The sequence below is a fragment of the Carcharodon carcharias genome, chromosome 36 (genome assembly GCF_017639515.1).
Source record: "Carcharodon carcharias isolate sCarCar2 chromosome 36, sCarCar2.pri, whole genome shotgun sequence".
Taxonomy (NCBI): Eukaryota; Metazoa; Chordata; class Chondrichthyes; order Lamniformes; family Lamnidae; genus Carcharodon; species Carcharodon carcharias.
The window spans coordinates 5446582-5465070 of NC_054502.1; the positions used below are offsets into that span (position 1 = coordinate 5446582).

The following is an 18489-nucleotide window of genomic DNA, read 5'->3' on the forward strand; positions in this document are numbered from 1 at the left end:
TTGCACCCCCTCTCTGCTCACTGAAGTCTCTCTCTTTACTGCCCTGCTCTGTTCACTGAAGTCTCTCTCTTTACACCCCCACTCTGCTCACTGAAGTCTCTTTCTTTACACTCCCGCTCTGCTCACTGAAGTCTCTCTCTTTACACCCCCGCTCTGCTCACTGAAGTCTCTCTCTTTACACCCCCGCTCTGCTAACTGAAGTCTCGCTCTTTACACCCCCTCTCTGCTCACTGAAGTCTCTCTCTTTACTGCCCTGCTCTGTTCACTGAAGTCTCTCTCTTTACACCCACACTCTGCTCACTGAAGTCTCTTTCTTTACACTCCCGCTCTGCTCACTGAAGTCTCTCTCTTTACACCCCCGCTCTGCTCACTGAAGTCTCTCTCTTTACACCCCCGCTCTGCTAACTGAAGTCTCGCTCTTTACACCCCCTCTCTGCTCACTGAAGTCTCTCTCTTTACACCCTCGCTCTGCTCACTGAAGTCTCTCTCTTTACACCCCCGCTCTGCTCACTGAAGATTCTCTCTTTACACCCCCTCTCTGCTCACTGAAATCTCTCTTTACACCCTCGCTCTGCTCACTGAAGTCTCTCTCTTTACACCCCCTCTCTGCTCACTGAAGTCTCTCTCTTTACACCCCCGCTCTGCTCACTGAAGTCTCTCCGTGTACACCCCCACTCTGCTCACTGAAGTCTCTCTCTTTACACCCCCGCTCTGCTCACTGAAGTCTCTCTCTTTACACCCCGGCTCTGCTCACTGAAGTCTCTCTCTTTACACCCCCGCTCTGCTCACTGAAGTCTCTCTCTTTACACCCCCTCTCTGTTCACTGAAGTCTCTCTCTTTACACACCCGCTCTGCTCACTGAAGTCTCTCTCTTTACACCCCCACTCTGCTCACTGAAGTCTCTCTCTTTACACCCCCTCTCTGCTCACTGAAGTCTCTCTCTTTACAGCCCCGCTCTGCTCACTGAAGTCTCTCTCTTTACACCCCCTCTCTGTTCACTGAAGTCTCTCTCTTTACACACCCGCTCTGCTCACTGAAGTCTCTCTCTTTACTGCCCCGCTCTGTTCACTGAAGTCTCTCTCTTTACACCCCCTCTCTGCTCATTGAAGTCTCTCTCTTTACACCCCCGCTCTGCTCACTGAAGTCTCTCCCTTTACACCCCCACTCTGCTCACTGAAGTCTCTCTCTTTACACCCGCGCTCTGCTCACTGAAGTCTCTCTCTTTACACCCCTGCTCTGCTCACTGAAGTCTCTCTCTTTACAGCCCCCACTCTGCTCACTGAAGTCTCGCTCTTTTCACCCCCGCTCTGCTCACTGAAGTCTCTCCCTTTACACCCCCGCTCTGCTCACTGAAGTCTCTCTCTTTTCACCCCCGCTCTGCTCACTGAAGCTCCAAGAGCTGCCTCGCTGGCATCACACTGCAAGGTGACTTCATCATTTACATCATAGTACTTCTGAACTGGGGTTGTGATCACTAGTTGTTTGTTCTTAGTGAATGCTGCTTCTTGTTCTGTGCTCCAGTACGAATGTACATCCTCAGAAGTGAGCTGGCGTAATGGTTCACACTCCAACAATCAATTCTGCAAGAATTTGGCTAAATAGTTCACCAATCCAACAAGTCCATTGTGCTGTTTTTGCATTTGTAGGTCGCTGCATCGCTGCCACAGTTCTCACCCTATCAGGATCTGCTGGAAGAGCTTTTGGTGTCAGTACACGACCCGTGTACTTGATTTCAGGCACCTTCAGTTGCAATTTTCTCTTGCTCAGCTTCAGCTTGACCTGCCGAGCGAGCTCCAGCGGTTGTATTAAATTCTGACCATGGTGGCTATGGCTTCTTCCATTGTGTCTCCACATCCGTAGACTAGTAGATCAACTACCGTGGCTTCCGCTCCGGGAAGATCACTGACTATCCCATGCTGTCTGCATTGATGCTTTTCTGGAGCTGGGGGAATACCACAACCGTCAATATCTCCCGAACAGCATCCAGAACGTAGTTAGAAAGCTGCTGCTTTCATCCGGCTTCACTTGCCATTGACCATCCTTTGCGTCCAGGGTAGTGAAGATCTTTGCCTTGGCAATTTGTGGCAAAATCCCTTCGATGGTTGGCATGGGGTAGTGAGGCCTCTTCAGCGTTTCATTTAGATCCTTTGGGTCCAAACAAACTTGCAGCTTTGCAGGTGGTTTCACTGTTACCATGCTGCTAATCCAGTCTGTAGGAGTTGTCACTTCCTTGGCTACTCCCTTCTTTTCCAGCTCTTCTACCCGATTTTATAGGCTTGACTAGAGGGCAGCTGAACTCTTCTCGACAGATGCTGAGTTGATCTTACCCTCTCATCTACTTCCAGATGATATTCTCCGGGTAGACATCCGAACCCTGTAAACACATCGTTGTATCCCTCCAGGATCTGTTCAGCGGTCAGTGGTTGTGAGTTACCAGTCCAAGCTTTAGCCTTGCTGCAGCCGAGGTAAGTGGCGTTTGTGTACTGCCTATGATCTGGAACTCCCGATCTTTATTCTTGCCATTGCATTGGGCTCTCAGACTAATTTGTCCTCTCGGTATGAGTATTGTGCTGTCATTTAGCCTCAACCTCACTTTCGAGGGCTTCGTTTTTTGATCACCGTGCTGAGCCACTTCACACAGATCTCTCTGAAGGTCATGATGTTGCATGAGGCACCAGTGTCTATCTAACACTTGCTGTTCACTTGATACTCTCCTTCTGCATTCATCACTCTAACAGTCACAAACCATTTCTCACCTATAGACTTGATGGAACCAACTCATTGCAGGGTGTGTAGTTCTTCATCAGTCTCTTCTGCTCACCAGTGGCCATCTGTATAGGCTTGTTTCTAGCCAAACACTTCTGTCCGAAATGATTCCGATTTTTGAAGTTATAACGCTGCTTTCCCCATGCTGGGCAATCCTTCTTTCCCTTTGTATGATGTCCTCCGTAGTACTTGCATCCTGTGCTTTGTCTGCAATTGTTCTGCTCTTTCAACCTGGAATGTGTCTCAGCGTAACATATCTCCTGGCCTGCTGTGCTATACATGTGTTCTAGCTGATATTTTACAACCTCCACATTTCTGCACATGTCTATCGCTTCCTGGAGGATAAATTTCTCCTCTTCTAGTAGACTTGCTCTCACTGTCAGACCTCTTATGCCTGAGACAGTTCGATCTTTAATGAGACTATTTTTTAGTTGCCTGAATTCACAGGGTTCTGTGAGCTGTGTTATTGATGTCACATACCGATCAATGACACTGGTTTTCACCTTGAGCTCTAATGTTGAACACATCCCTTTCAAAAGTTACGTTCACTTGGGGTTCAAAGCATGCCTTCAAGGCTTTCAAAATTTCTGCAGTCTGTTTTTTTCTGTTCTTCGGATAGATTTAGGGTGGAATACAATTTGCAGCAGTCTCTCCCCAGCAGTGTTAAAAGTGTTGCTACTCATATCAGTTCCGCCTTGTTAATTAACCCTGTTGCAATCTCATAGTTTTGTCATTGCAAGTGGAAAAATTGCCAGTTCTGCCACACATCTCCTTTTACTTCGACGGGAGCTAGGAGCGGAAGATTTACAGCCATTTTTGTCTCACCCAGTATTTTACTTGCAGCTTTCAACTTATGTTAGCTTTTCTTTGCCCGTGTTTTTTTTTCAGCAGCTTTTAGCAGATTGGAACATTTCAGTGTTCCTCTTTCAGTAGCTGTGGCTTCTCTTCCAGCTTTTCAAAATTCAGTCTCAGCTCCATTCCTGACACCATGTTATGAGCTCAAAGACGACAGCCTTTCTGGTGTGGTGTCTTCACTGAACTGAATGTAACATGGCTGCCCCCAGACATTCCTCCATGGCAGAGGTCACATGACCATGGCAAGCCAGGTAGGACACTTAGTAATGATTGCATTTCAAAACCCAAATGTAGTACGTCCCCAACCTCAGCTGGTGCGTGCTCCACAGACACTCTTCAGTATTGCGTGACTATCGCTGTGAAAAGTAGCTGGGATTCTGAGAGCCGTGCTCTGACTTGATGGGATGGGTGTGAGGTGGTGGAGGGAGACGATCCACGTTTACCTCACACACTCTCTGCTATTTTTTTTTGTCTATTGCAGTTGGCCGGAGCCGTTCTTTACCCGGCCGGACCCGGACGGAATGGTGTGGAATGGCCAGCACCGCGATGACCCCCTCCCTTCACACACCCTTGCTGGAGGGCAGCGTTCCCTCAGACAGTCCACAGCAGAAGAGAGGTATGAGCGTCGTCCAAGTGGCGGATGCTTGGGGCAGTTAGAATTGAAATCTGAGGATTTAGTCTTTCATGTGAGTTGATTGTGCCGTGACATCTCTTCAATGGCTGCGTTTTGAACCAAGAGATCCATGGACATTCAGTTATTGATGTTATGGCACAGCTGATGGTAAATGCTGAGCTGCTCAAACCCCAAAGGGAAACTTAAAATAACTGCCACAAGTCATTTTGCAATTTGTAAAAATTTCAAGATGCATGCCTCGAATTCAGTAATAATAAGACCACTGAGTCTTATAGGTTTCTTACAAAACTAAATTAAACCTTTATTAATAGAAGAAATGATTTTAAGCACACCTAGATCTACAAATCATGACTATGATAACTTCTAAATCCCCTAGTTAATCTAACTGCCAGTTACACTTTCGGTAAGGCAACAGTAAGACACGTAGATTTTAAAAGACCCAAGCAAAGAAATATGATACCTTGAACAATCCAATCCAAGTTTTCTTAACTTCAGCTCTTTGTACACAGCAGCTTGAGGCTTAGATGCTAGAAGTTTTTGACACTTATTTTAGATCTTAGAATTCCTGCCCTTACACACAGCCTTCTCTCCTTTATATATATTTTCCACTTTGAATGCAAATTCCCATTGTTTCACTATGTCTTTGCACTTTACCTCTCTAATATTAAAAATTTCTCATAGTACCAATTTTACCAGTAATCTTTGGGGGAAAATGAGCGCACTGTTTCTTAACTTCTCCTGACTAGGTGAAACATTTCACCCCTCCTTTGAATTCAAGCTAGTCTGGTTTATTTAAAATGCAAGTATTCCCTTTGTCTCTTACATTCTAAAACTTCCCCCATGTTTACCTGCTTAACATTTCAAGCCTAGCTTATCTTCTGATACATCAAAGCCTTCAGACCAGCTGCCTTTAATTCAATTGAGTCTCTCACACACACACACACACACACACACACAGACATAGAACAGACACCCACTATTACTCTACTTTACAATAAATTACAAGAACACCATGAAAATTATTGTAATCTTCCTCACAATTGAGTAGATACAAGACGGAGATTAATGGATTATTTGTACACACGGATTAAGAAATCTGGGAATAGTGCAAGTAAATGGAATTGGGGTAGCAAATTGGCACGATCCGATTAAATCATGAAGCAGGCTCGAGGGGCTGAATGGCCTACTCCAGCCCCTATTCCTTTTGTTCTGATGTGATATTCCAGTCTGGGCTGCCTGAGACACAGCTGACATGTCACTCGCCCTGCTGCCATATTACCAGTGTTCATCATATCGTGCTTTCCTGTCCAGGTCTGCTGTGGCCCGTGAATGTGGCTGTCGATAAAATCGTCTCCAATTTCAGTGTTGCCCGGAACATAGTACAGAAGGTATGAACAGCAATATCAGAGGGTCAGTACTGAGGGAGCGCCGCACTGTCGGAGGGTCAGTACTGAGGGCGTGCCGCACTGTCGGCGGGTCAGTACTGAGGGTGCGCCGCACTGTCGGAGGGTCAGTACTGAAGGAGCGCCGCACTGTCAGAGGGTCAGTACTGAGGGAGCGCCGCACTGTCGGAGGGTCAGTACTGAGGGGACTCCGCACTGTCGGAGGGTCACTACTGAGGGAGTGCCGCACTGTCGGAGGGTCAGTACTGAGGGAGTGCCGCACTGTCGGAGGGTCAGTACTGAGGGGACTCCGCACTGTCGGAGGGTCAGTACTGAGGCGTGCCGCACTGTCGGAGGGTCAGTACTGGGGGAGCGCTGCGCTGTCGGAGGGTCAGTACTGAGAGGGTGCTGCACTGTCGGAGGGTCAGTACTGAGGGGATGCTGCACTGTCGGTTAGTGCTGCTGCAATTTTAAGCAGTTTATGGATGTCCTGAGGTAGTGGAAAGCGCTGTAGAAATGTAAGTTCATCTCATTGCTGTGAATATGGTGATTGGAACCTTACCCAGCTAACAAAAGTCAATGTGCCTCAGTTTAATTCAGCCTTTGTGGAGAGACCTGACCAAGGAATATGTGTCGGTCACTTTCTCAGTAAATGTGAGATCCTCTCTCTCTTTATATCTAGGCACAGCTCGGAGATAGTAGGGTCAACCCCTCAGTGGGTCGGCTGGTGTTGGGAGACCTCTGTCCAGCTCTCTACACTGTGCTCCACGATGGACTGAATCTCTACCAACAGGACCTGATTTTGGGCCGGAGGCCAAACTCGCCTTGGTCAGTGGTGGAAGCATCAGTGAAAGCAGGTAAAGGATTGGGCCGCTGTGGAGCTGGTGAGTTGTAGATATTGGTGCCCTCCTCTCCTGAAGGTGCTGACTCTCACTGGGGTACGGGGTCCCCCTCCTCTCCTGAAGGTGCTGACTCTCACTGGGGTACGGGGTCCCCCTCCTCTCCTGAAGGTGCTGACTCTCACTGGGGTACGGGGTCCCCCTCCTCTCCTGAAGGTGCTGACTCTCACTGGGGTACAGGTCCCCCTCCTCTCCTGAAGATGCTGACTATCACTGGGGTACAGGTCCCCCTCCTCTCCTGAAGGTGCTGACTCTCACTGGGGTACAGGTCCCCCTCCTCTCCTGAAGGTGCTGACTCTCACTGGGGTACAGGTCTCCCTCCTCTCCTGAAGGTGCTGACTCTCACTGGGATACAGGTCTCCCTCCTCTCCTGAAGGTGCTGACTCTCACTGGGGTACAGGTCTCCCTCCTGTCCTGAAGGTGCTGACTCTCACTGGGGTACAGGTCTCCCTCCTGTCCTGAAGGTGCAGACTCTCACTGGGATACGGGCCCAAGTGGCTATAATTGAGGTGCAAGTCTCAGCAGAGAATGCAAGAGGATAGGATTTAGGAGCAGGAGCCCCTGCCCCCGAGCCTGCGCTGGGTGTGGTCCAACTCCACTTTCCTGTCTGTCCCCCATAAGCCTTGACTCTCGCCCATCAAAAACCTGTCTAACTCTGCTTTGAATAGATTCGATGGCCCATCCTCCACTGCTTTGTGGGGGGACAAGACTCCCACAGACTAACCATCCTCAGAAAAAAAAAAATCCTCCTCATTTCTGTCTTAAACAGGGAGACCTCTTGTTCTTAAACTGTCTTCCCTTGTTCTAGACTCGCGGTGTCCACCCTGTCAAATCCTCTCAGCATCTTATATGTTTCAATAGGATCTCCTCTCATTCTGCTAAACCCCAATGGGTCTGGGCCCAACCTGTTCAACCTTTCCTCATAATACAAGCCCCTCATTCCAGGAATGTGCCGAGTGACCCTTCTCTGAGCTGCTGAGTGTCAGTGGAGAGATTGGACTGCAAAGGACATCACACGAGCCCAGTCCTGAGATGGAGTCTGAGCAGAGCCCGGTTCTTAATCACCCACCACCCCCCTTTCCTCTCCCTGGGGGTGCGACGAGGTCAGTGCTGTTAGCCGCTCAATATCAAGTGGATATCGCTGTGTCAATGCTGATGCTGCTGCCCACAGCCCTGGAGGAGTGAGGGGGGAGCCTGTTCCAGCCGGCAGGATGTACACAAGGACAGCGTTCACCCCCCTCCGTGGCTGGGCTCAACCCCTGTCTTCCCCTGAGGTTCAGCATCTTCTGCTAGCCTGACACGTGCCCCTTCCTCTACCCATGCCCCTCTCTCCCTCCGCCCGCGCCCCCCCCCCCCCCCCCCCCACCCAGCCCCCCAGCAATAGGTTGTTAAATTGAGGGGTGGGAGATCTCTCTCTAACACGTGTCTGATTCTCATCCTGCCTCTTCTTCCCCCTCCAGGTCCCTCCCTGAAGCCCCTGTACAGCCTGTACTATCAGCTGGATCAGTTCTCCCAGCTCAACAACTCCCAGAAGAAGTTCAATGCTTTTATATTTGGCCTGTTAAAGTAAGTGACTCCAATCCCCCTGCTATGGGATCTTTCTGCTTACTCCCTCTCCATCTGTCACCTTATGGTTTGGAGTATGTGTATTAAACACCATCCTTCTATTCCTTCCAGCCTCAAACGCCTGGATTTCTGGATCTCCTGTCTCCACAGCTGCAGAGGTGAGTGTTAACACTTCACAACACACAGCCTGGAAAAGATCAACCGCTCTAACCAGCTTCCTCACACTGCCCATAGTCCAGGCACCAGAACCACCCACTCCCCCTTCTCTCACCCCCTCCCTCCTCCTCCTCCTCTCTTGCTTTCTCCCCCTCTTACTCTCCTCCCATCCCCCTCCCACCTCCCTCTTCCCCTCACCTCCCCCCTCCCTCTTCCCCTCACCTCCCCATCCCTCTTCCCCTCACCTCCCCCATCCCTCTTCCCCTCACCTCCCCCATCCCTCTCCCCCTCACCCTCCCTCTCCCCCTCACCTCCCACTCCATCTTCCCATCTCCCCCCCCCTCTTCCCCTCACCTCCTGTTCCCTCTTCCCCATCTCCCTCACCCTCCCCCTCCGTTCCCCATCTCCCTCACCCTCCCCCTCTCTCTTCCCCATCTCCCTCACCATTCCCCTCCCTCTATCCCTCACCTTCCCCCTCTCCCCCTCACCTTCCATTCCCTCTTCCCCATCTCCCTCTTCCCCTCCCCCTTCCCCTCCCTCTTCCCCTCACCCTCCCTGCCTCTTCCCCTCACCCTCCCTGCCTTTTCCCCTCACCCTCCCTGCCTCTTCCCCTCACCCTCCCTGCTTCTACCCCTCACCCTCCCTGCTTCTACCCCTCACCCTCCCCCCTCTTCCCCTCACCCTCCCTCTTTCCCCTCACCCTCCCTCTTTCCCTCACCTTCCCCCTCACCTTCCATTCCCACTTCCCCATCTCCCTCACCTTCCCCTCCCACTTCCCCTCACCTTCCCCCTTCCTCTTCCCTTCACCTTCCCCTCCCTCTTCCCCTCACCTTCCCCCTTCCTCTTCCCCTCACCTTCCCCTCCCTCTTCCCCTCATCCTTATCTCCTTTTTACCACCTGCTCCCTCTTCCCCATCTCCCTCACCTTCCCCACTCTCCATCTCCTTCCCCCTCCCCTCCCTGTCTCTCTTCCCCGCTCCCCCTATCTTCCTCACTCTCTTTCCCCATTTCCCTAGTAGCATAAAGACAGATAGTAACTGTTTCTGTTAATATTTAAATAAGAACAGAGTTAACAAAGTGAGTGTTGGTCCTGTAGAGAGTGTGTCTAGGGAACTGATAATGGAAAATAGGGAGATGACAGAAATTAAACCAGTATTCTGCTTCGGTCTTCGCTATAGAGGACGCAAGTAATATCCCGGAAATAGCTGTAAATCAGGAAATGGGAAGGTTCCATTAGATTGGAAGATGGCAAATGTAACTCCTCTATTCAAAAAGGGAGGGAGACGGAAAGCAGCAAACTACAGGCCAGTTAACCTAACATCTGTCACAGGGAAAGCATTAGAAGCTATTATTAAAGATGAAATTTATAAAAATTCAAGCTAATCAGGCAGAGTCAACATGGTTTTGTGAAAGGGAAATCATGTTTAACCGGAGTTCTTTTAAGGAGTCACATATGCTGTGGATAAAGGGGAACCGGTGGATGTACTGGACTTAGATTTCCAGAAGGCATTTGATAAGGTGCCACATCAAAGATTATTGTGGAAAATAAAAGCTCGTGGTGTAGGGGGTAACATATTGGCACGGTGGTTGGCTAACAGGAAGCAGAGAGTTGGCATAAATGGCTCTTTTTCTGGTTGGCAGGATGTGTTGAGTGGTGTGCCACAGGGATTAGTGCTGGGGCCTCAACTTTTTGTAATTTATATAAATGGCTTGGGTGAAGGGACCGAAGGAATGGTGCTAAATTTGCTCTTGACACAAAGATAGGGCAGGAAAGTAAATTGTGAAGAGGACATAAGGAGGCTACAAAGTGACATAGACAGGTTAAGTGAGTGGGCAAAGATCTAGCAAATGGAGTATAATGTGGGAAAATGTGAAATCGTTCATTTTGGCAGGAAGAATAAAAAGGAAGCTTATTATCTAAATGGTGAGAGATTGCAGAGGGATCTGGGTGTCCTAGTTCATGAATCACAAAAGGTGAGTATGCAGGTAATTAGGAAAGCTAATAGAGCGTTATCATTTATTGGGAGGGGAATTGAATACAAAAGTAGGGAGGTTATGCTTCAGTTATACAGGGCATTGCTGAGACCACATCGGGAGTATTGTGTACAGTATTGGTCACCTTATTTAAAGAAAGATGTATATGTGTGAGAAGCAGTTTGGAGAAGGTTTACTGGACTAATACCTGGTGGGTTGTTCCATGAGGAAAGGTTGGACAGACTAGGCTTGTATCCATTGGAGTTTAGAAGATTAAGAGGCGACTTAATCAAAACATATAAGATCCTGAGGGATCTTGACAGGGTGGATGTGGAGAGGATGTTTCCTCTTGTGGGAGAATCGAGAACTAGGGGTCAAGGTAAAATACTGCAGATGCTGGAAATCTGAAACAAAAACAAAAAATGTTGGAAAAACTCAGCAGGTCTGACAGCATCTGTGGAGAGAAAGACAGAATTAATATTTCGAGTCCGTATGACTCTTCATCAGAGCTGTTCTTCTTCAGAACTAAGGGTCACTGTTTAAAAATAAGGGGTCGCTCATTAAGACGGGGATGAGGAGAAATTGTTTCTCAGAGGGTCGTGAGTCTCTTCCTCAAAAAGCGGTGGAAGCAGAGTCTTTGAATATTTTTAAGGCAGAGGTGGATAGATTCTTGATTAACAAGGGGGTGAAAGGCTATCGAGGGTAGACAGGAACGTGGGGTTGAGGTTACAATCAGATCAGCCATGATCTTATTAAATGGTGGAGCAGGCTCGAGGGGCTGAATAGCCTGCTCCTGTTCCTAATTCGTATGCTCCCCCTCCCACCCCTCGTGTCTCTCTCTCCCTGCCCTGCTCCTCCTCTTCCTACCTCCCTCTCCTCTTTAGTCATGTCATTTCTCGGGGTCATTGAGGGGTTGTTGCCTCTCCAAACGCCCTCAGGCAATTGAAAGTAGTTCCGGAAATCACACGGAGCAGATATTAACTGTAATCTAGATATTGTGATCTCTGTCCCAGTCAGGAACCAGTCTGACTCCTGCCTCTCCGAGTAGCACTGTCCAGGCAGGAGTTGGTACTGTGTGGCCCACACCATCTTGGAGTGAGAAGTCCCACGCCAGAGACCTAAGCTTGTAATCCAGTGCGGTACTGAGGGAGTGCTGGCTGTCTAAGGTGCTACCTCTTGGATGAGGCATTGAACCAAAACAATGTCTGCCCCGTGAGGTGGTTGCTAAAGATGCCGTGGTGAGGGTTGAAGCGGGGTGGGGTTGGAGAGAATTCCCTGGTGCCCTGGGGCTGAAATTTATCCTTCAACCAATTTTTTCAAAGTACAAACGATCTGGGTCATTATCTCATTGATGTCTGTGGGATCTTGCTGTGCACACCTTGGTTGCCACGTTTCCTCCATTACAGCCGTGAACACACTGCAAAGTAACGCTTCAGTGGCTGTAAAACTCTCTGGCACGCCCTGAGGGTGTGAAAGGTGCTACAGAAATGCAAGTCTTTTTGTTCATTTCCTCCATCATCTTTCCCAAGCTGGAACGTTCAGATCTGGAATCGTGGGCGTGGAGTTTGTTTGGGTGGGGGGGTATTAACAGGATCAAAGCTGGCTGGTGAAGTCAAAACCGGAGCACAGAGTTTTTCTTCATGGAGAATGTTTAGTGACTTTGTTCCGCCTCATGCCTCTCCACACGCCCAGTGTCCCAGCTCTCCCCTATTTATATGCTCTTTTTGAACCAAATAAAAACAAACCAATTAACAAATTAACAAGGGTGTTGCAGGAGGTCTCAAGCGTACTTGTGGACACAGCGTGCTCCCTCTCCATGGACACCCAGACACAGACATAACTGTGGAAGAGGGGTAGAAAGTCAGGTCCAGCGACCACCGCCCCCCCCCCCCCCATGGCCCGCTGCCTGGTCCTGTTAATACCCACCTTAGCCAGGCCTGTCCCTTATTTATATGCCCTTCTAATAAACCAGTAAGTAACCAATAAGATAAAATAATGAACTATTAACAGGAGTGACAAGCACCTTAAAAGGGTCACTGTCACAAAAATAAAACTGTCAAAGGAATTGTATCTAATTAAATTAAAATGGTGTCTCCGGAGCTGCCGGTGCACTCCAGCCCTTGCAGTGCCCACCGGTCACCGAAGGCACCAAGTGGACTCCGCATGCTCCCTCTTCATGGACACCCGGGGGTGAACATAACCGTGGAAGAGGAGCAGATAGTCAGGCCTAACAACCCCCATCAACGGCTCGCGGCCTAGACCTGTTAATGACCACCTTGGCCAGGCCCTGTCCCTTATTTATACTCTTCTCAAGAAACCCATCAATCAATAAAATATCAAATCGTGGCCTGGGGGGCGTGGGGGGGTGACAGACCCTTAAAGGAGGTCCCTCATTTACATGTGCTCAAAGTACTTAATTAAACAATGCCCTTACCCGTGCATCTTAAAAATATAATTAACATAGTTTTAACGGGGGTGTTGGGGATGGGGAGTGATGGTTTCTAAACTGCCTGAGGTGGGCTGGGATGTTAATGTTCCCTCTCTCTCTCTCCCTCTCCCCTTCTACAGAGGTTCTGAGAACACACTACTCTCCGATGGCGTTCCTCTCGCTCTCTCACAGTTCCTGCAGAGCTCTCTTCGAAGAGCTCCTGCTGCTGCTGCAGCCTCTCTCAGTCTTCACCTTCCACCTGGACCCCCTCTTTGAGTATCACCATCAGTTCCTGGCGGATCAGGGGGTCCTCGGGAGCGACCCCCAGCTCCGGGGGCTTGACCAGAATGAGCGGCACACTACCCAGCCGGGTGGGACCCAGCAGCGCCAAGGTGGACTCCCCATGGCGGCAAGCGGCCAACCACCTGAGGGTGAAGAGGGGCTGGGGACGGGCCTCGTTCGGAAGTCTCAGCCCCAAGGCTCATCCGATCGAGCGGAGCAGCTCGGCCATCGGAGGGAGGCAGCGGCCGAGGAGGCGAGGGATCGAGAGGCGGCACAGGGTGCGAGGGCGGGGAGGTCACCGAGCGCACAGGAACGTCAGGGGGTCAAGGCAGAGCCGGGGTACACGTTACAGCAAACCTTCGATCAGGTGATGCAGTGGGGAGACAGGCTTGCACAGACCCTGGGGGACCTCCACAAGCCCCCCGCTGTGGTCCAGCCGGAGCCCTGGACAGTCCCCGCGTGCAGCCCGCCCGAGCTGGTAACCGGGGAGGCAGCCGCAGGAGTGAAGAGGAAGCCCAGCTGGTGGGACCAACTGAGCCAGAGTTCCCAGGTCTACCTCTCGACCTCCCAGGACAGCTCGGCCTTCGCCAAGTGGATCAAACCCAAGACGACAGGCTCCAAAACCAACTCCCTCTCGCAGCCCTCAGCACCCAAGCAGGAGAGTACGGGTGGGACAATGGCACAGGAGCGCAGCAGGCAGGTCGATGACTCAGTGCGAGTGGAGTCCGCGCCGCGGGACACTGATCACACACGGTTCAATGCTGACGGCACAGGTTCCCCTGGCCCAGTGACTCAGAAAGACTCCAGAGATGCCGCCAATAGGAAACGCAGCCCCGGTGAGCAGCAAGATCCCGCGCCCTGCCGCAAAGACCCGTCTGACAAGCTGGAAGAGGCAACTCTGCCCGCGACCTCGCCCAACGGCAGCCCCATGGCATCTCGGAGTGACCTGGATGGGAAGGCGGCGTTCCGACTAGGAGACCGGCTGTGGCTGGGGAGATTGTTTGGAGCCAAAGTTCCCTGTGCTTACTCGCCGAGTGACCAACCGCACCGAGAGGCCCAGGAGGGCCGGCGAGGCCGGTAAGGAGGCAACTGGTGGTCTCAGACTCTGCCCCTCGCCCACTCCCCCTCACCCGCTCCCCCTCACCCACTCCCCCTCCCCCTCACCCACTCCCCTCACCCACTCCCCCTCACCCACTCCCCTCACCCACTCCCCCTCCCCCACTCCCCTTCCCCCACTCCCCCTCACCCTCCCCCACTACCCCTCCCCCACTCCCCCTCCCATTCCCCCTCACCCACTCCCCCTCCCCCCTCACCCACTCCCCCTCCCCCACTCCCCCTCCCCCACTCCCCCTCACCCATTCCCACTCCCCCTCCTCCATTCCCCCTCCTCCATTCCCCCTCCTCCATTCCCCCTCCCCCACTCCCCCTCCCACTCCCCTTCACCCTCTCCCACTCCCCCTCCCCCACTCCCCCTCACCCATTCCCACTCCCCCTCCTCCATTCCCCCTCCCCCACTCCCCCATCCCATTCCCCCTCCCCCACACCCTCTCCCACTCCCCACCCCTACTCCCCCACCCCCACTCCCCCACCCCCACTCACCCACTCCCCCTCACCCTCCCCCCTCAACCACTGCCCCTCCCCCACTCCCTCTCCCCCTCCCCCACTCCCCCTCCCCCACTCCCCCTCCCCCTCTCCCACTCCCCCTCACCCTTCCCCACTCCCCCTCACTCTCTCCGCCTCACCCTCGCTTTCTCTCACTGACTGCCTACACTCTCAGTCTCACACTCACTGCCCAAACTTATGGTCTCTCCCCTCTCCCAGGTAACAATGCTTTGCTGTTGATTTCTGCAGGTTGCCCTCGGACTGGCTGCAGGTGAACATGACCCACTTTGAGCAGCTGTTTAAGGTGATCCTTGTGGGGAAGGAGAGGTCCCCACAACTGACGGAAATCAATCCCCCATCACAGGAAACCTCCAAATCCACAAGGTCAGAGCAACTTCCCATTCCCAATCCCATTCCTCTTCCTCACCCAGGTGCCTTTCATTAAATTGTTCTCTGACTTTCACTGGAGCCTGACCATCACACACAGCCAGTCTGCAGAAACAGCAGGCCATATACACACAGCAAGATCCCACAAACGGCAACCTGGTACTGACTCAGATGAACTGTTCTTGGGGGATGAATATCGGCCCAGGATTCCGGGAAAACACCCACGGCTCTTCTTTCAATACCGGCCGTGGTATTTTTACATCCACCAGAGAGGGCAGATGGAGCTGCCAATTAAATCCTTATCCAGAGAAGACACCCACTGTGGCGCTCCCTCAATACTGACCCTCCGACAGTGTGGCGCTCCCTCAGTACTGACCCTCCGACAGTGCGGCACTCCCTCAGTACTGACCCTCCGACAGTGCGGCGCTCCCTCAGCACTGATCCTCCGACTGCGCGGCGCTCCCTCAGCACTGACCCTCCACCAATGCGGCACCCCCTAAATACTGACCCTCCGACAGTGCGGCACTCCCTCAGCACTGACCCTCCTACAGTGCGGTGCTCCCTCAGTACTGATCCTCCGACAGTGCGGCACTCCCTCAGTACTGACCCTCCGACAGTGCGGTGGTTGCTCAGTACTGACCCTCTGATAGTGCGGCGCTCCCTCAGTACTGACCCTCCGACAGTGCAGCGGTCCCTCAGTACTGACACTCCGACAGTGCAGCGGTTCCTCAGCATTGACCCTCTGATAGTGCACACACTCCCTTTGATCTGCCATAACTTTAGGAGAAGATTAATTGGGTGAGGATAATGTACCTGGACTGTGGGAGGAGTGTGCTTCCATTGCTCCAAGTTCTTTGTGTGCAGAGTGAGAGGTTCCTGATTACTGAGCAGCGTCTCTCTCTCTCTCAAACAAAAACAAAAATAGCTGGAAAAACTCAGCAGGTCTGGCAGCATCTGCGGGGAGGAACACAGAAAACATTTTGAGTCCGTATGACTCTTAATCAGAACTAAACAAAAATAGAAAAGGGGTGAAATATAAGCTGGTTTAAGGGGGGTGGGACAGGTAGAGCTGGATAGAGGGCCAGTGATAGGTGGAGATAACCAAAAGATGTCACAGACAAAAGGACAAAGAGGTGTTGAAGGCGGTGATATTATCTAAAGGAATGTGCTAATTAAGGGTAGAAAGCAGGACAAGCAAAGTACAGATAGCCCTAGTGGGGGTGGGGTGGGGTGAAGGAATCGAAAAGGCTAAAAGGTAAAGATAAAACAATGGATGGAAATACATTTAAAAATAATGGGAATAATTGGGAAAAGAAAAAAATTATAAAAATTATTAGAAAACACGGGGAATCAGAAAGGGGGTGGGGATGGAGGAGAGAGTTCATGATCTGAAGTTGTTGAACTCAATATTCAGTCCGGAAGGCTGTAAAGTGCCTGGTCGGAAGATGAGGTGTTGTTCCTCCAGTTTGCATTGAGCTTCACTGGAACAATGCAGCAGGCCAAGGACGGACATGTGGGCATGAGAGCAGGTGTTAAAATGGCAAGCGACAGGGAGGTCTGGGTCATGCTTGCGGACAGACCGAAGGTGTTCTGCAAAGCAATCACCCAGTCTCTCTCTCTTTGCCCAGAACGGTGGTTTGATGGGGGGGTGTGAGGTTCCTGATTACTGAGCGGTGTCTCTCTCTCTCTGTGCCCAGAACGGTGGTTTGATGGGGGGGGCGGGGGGGGTGAGAGGTTCCTGATTACTGAGCGGTGTCTCTCTCTCTCTCTCTCTGTGCCCAGAACGGTGGTTTGATTGGGGGGGGGGGGAGAGGTTCCTGATTACTGAGCGGTGTCTCTCTCTCTCTCTCTCTCTGTGCTCAGAACGGCGGTTTGATGGGGGGGTGTTGTGAGGTTCCTGATTACTGAGCGGTGTCTCTCTCTCTCTGCCCAGAACGGTGGTTTGATGGGGGGGGTGAGGTTCCTGATTACTGAGCGGTGTCTCTCTCTCTCTCTCTGTGCCCAGAACGGTGGTTTGATGGGGGGGTGGTTAGAGGTTCCTGATTACTGAGCGGTGTCTCTCTCTCTCTCTCTCTCCCTAGAAAGGTACGAACACTGTGTGACCACACAGCCACAGATGAAGACCACCTGAGCTTCCGGAGAGGGGACACCCTGGAGATTCTGGCCTGTGTGAACGAGGACTGGATCCGCTGTTGCCATGGTGACGTCATTGGCCTGGTGCCCATTGGATACACGTCACTCATTTAGAATAAAACCTGGGAGCCGCCGCTCACACAGTGAAAGCTGCTCAAGTCTCCATGGCAACACTGGCAATGACTTTTCTGCACAGCCCCACCAACCCCCCCCCACCACCCCACCACCCCAGACCAGACACCCTCCTTCCACCAGACACTCACCGTCACCTTGTGACACACCATTAAACCTCAGTCATTCCGAGGTGGATCGTTCATTTCCTGAGCTTCTCCATTGTGACGGAACCCGCTTACCTTATCCCAGAGAGGGAGGACTACACACAGCGGGTAAAAGGGGAATGGTTCACCCTCGTCTGGGACTGTATGATCTGTTTGTGTCTGTGTCAGCACCTGTACACATACAGTACACACAGCAGGTTAAAGGGGAATGGTTCACTCCCGTCTGGGACTGTACAACCCGTGTGTCTTGGTAAGTAAAAGGGAACAAGTCCAGTTTGTGAGGTGCCCTACATAATGGTAACCTCCTGTACATATAGATATATATGATATATATAAATTCCATAAAGTGACTGATTGACTGTAATGATCTAATTTCAATATCTGGACGCACTGCCCTCTTGTGTGAGCAGTGAACTGCTACCAGGGGGCACAGCAGATAGTGTTGTTGTGGGGGTATCAGCCTTCATTACTCACGAGACAGCTCCATGCCTGTAAATAGCAGCTAGTGTCTCATGTGTCAGCCTGTGGTGAATATCACTTTCCCATTGTGTGTGATTTTGACTGTCACAATGGCAGCATTCTCTGTGGGTACCTTGACTGGCTGCAGTCAATAATACTCTATATCTATCTATCCATCTTTAATTTCCCTCCCCCCTTGGGGAATTGGGGATGAACACTGACTGTCCCCAGGGTTAGCGACGAACATGTCCAATCTCAAATCTCTGGCATTCAGCATCGCTTAAACTCTCCCCTGCCGGGGCGGGGGGGGGGGGGGGGGGGGGGGGGCGGGGGCCCTGGTTTCATGTTCTGCTCCATGAGGGTTGCAGATATTGTGCCGTCTCTGTCCCGCTCCCTGTATCCCCCACATTCCCACGTTGGCTCCACTCTCTCACTGTGACTACGTCAATCTCTGGATGTATAATGGCTTTGTGTCCGCATTGTGTCTAGGCTCTCTCTGTCCGCACCCCCCCCCCACCCCCAGTGCTCTTAATAAACTGTTGTTACCCCGGTGGGCTTCCTGCTGGTGCTGTCTGGGGTTTTGCATGCTGTCACTTGCTGATCTCTGAACTTTCACTAGTTCCAATATTTTCATTAAATCGTGTATTCCAGACTGCTGTTTGTTTTAAAAGAATGCTTCGTTTTTGATT

General features: G+C 51.4%; 1 protein-coding gene across 1 annotated transcript in view; it reads left to right on the forward strand.

Annotated features, from left to right (window-relative positions):
- Positions 1 to 17212, forward strand: part of LOC121272890 — a 153209-nt gene extending 135997 nt beyond the window's left edge. Inside the window, exons 3-10 of the mRNA XM_041179725.1 lie at positions 4103 to 4237; positions 5567 to 5643; positions 6320 to 6494; positions 7997 to 8102; positions 8214 to 8260; positions 12800 to 14018; positions 14793 to 14927; positions 17012 to 17212. Coding sequence (XP_041035659.1) covers positions 4103 to 4237; positions 5567 to 5643; positions 6320 to 6494; positions 7997 to 8102; positions 8214 to 8260; positions 12800 to 14018; positions 14793 to 14927; positions 17012 to 17177 — 2060 coding nt within the window. The 3' untranslated portion in view covers positions 17178 to 17212. The remainder of the gene's footprint in view (positions 1 to 4102; positions 4238 to 5566; positions 5644 to 6319; positions 6495 to 7996; positions 8103 to 8213; positions 8261 to 12799; positions 14019 to 14792; positions 14928 to 17011) is intronic.
- The last annotated feature ends 1277 nt before the right edge of the window (positions 17213 to 18489 follow it).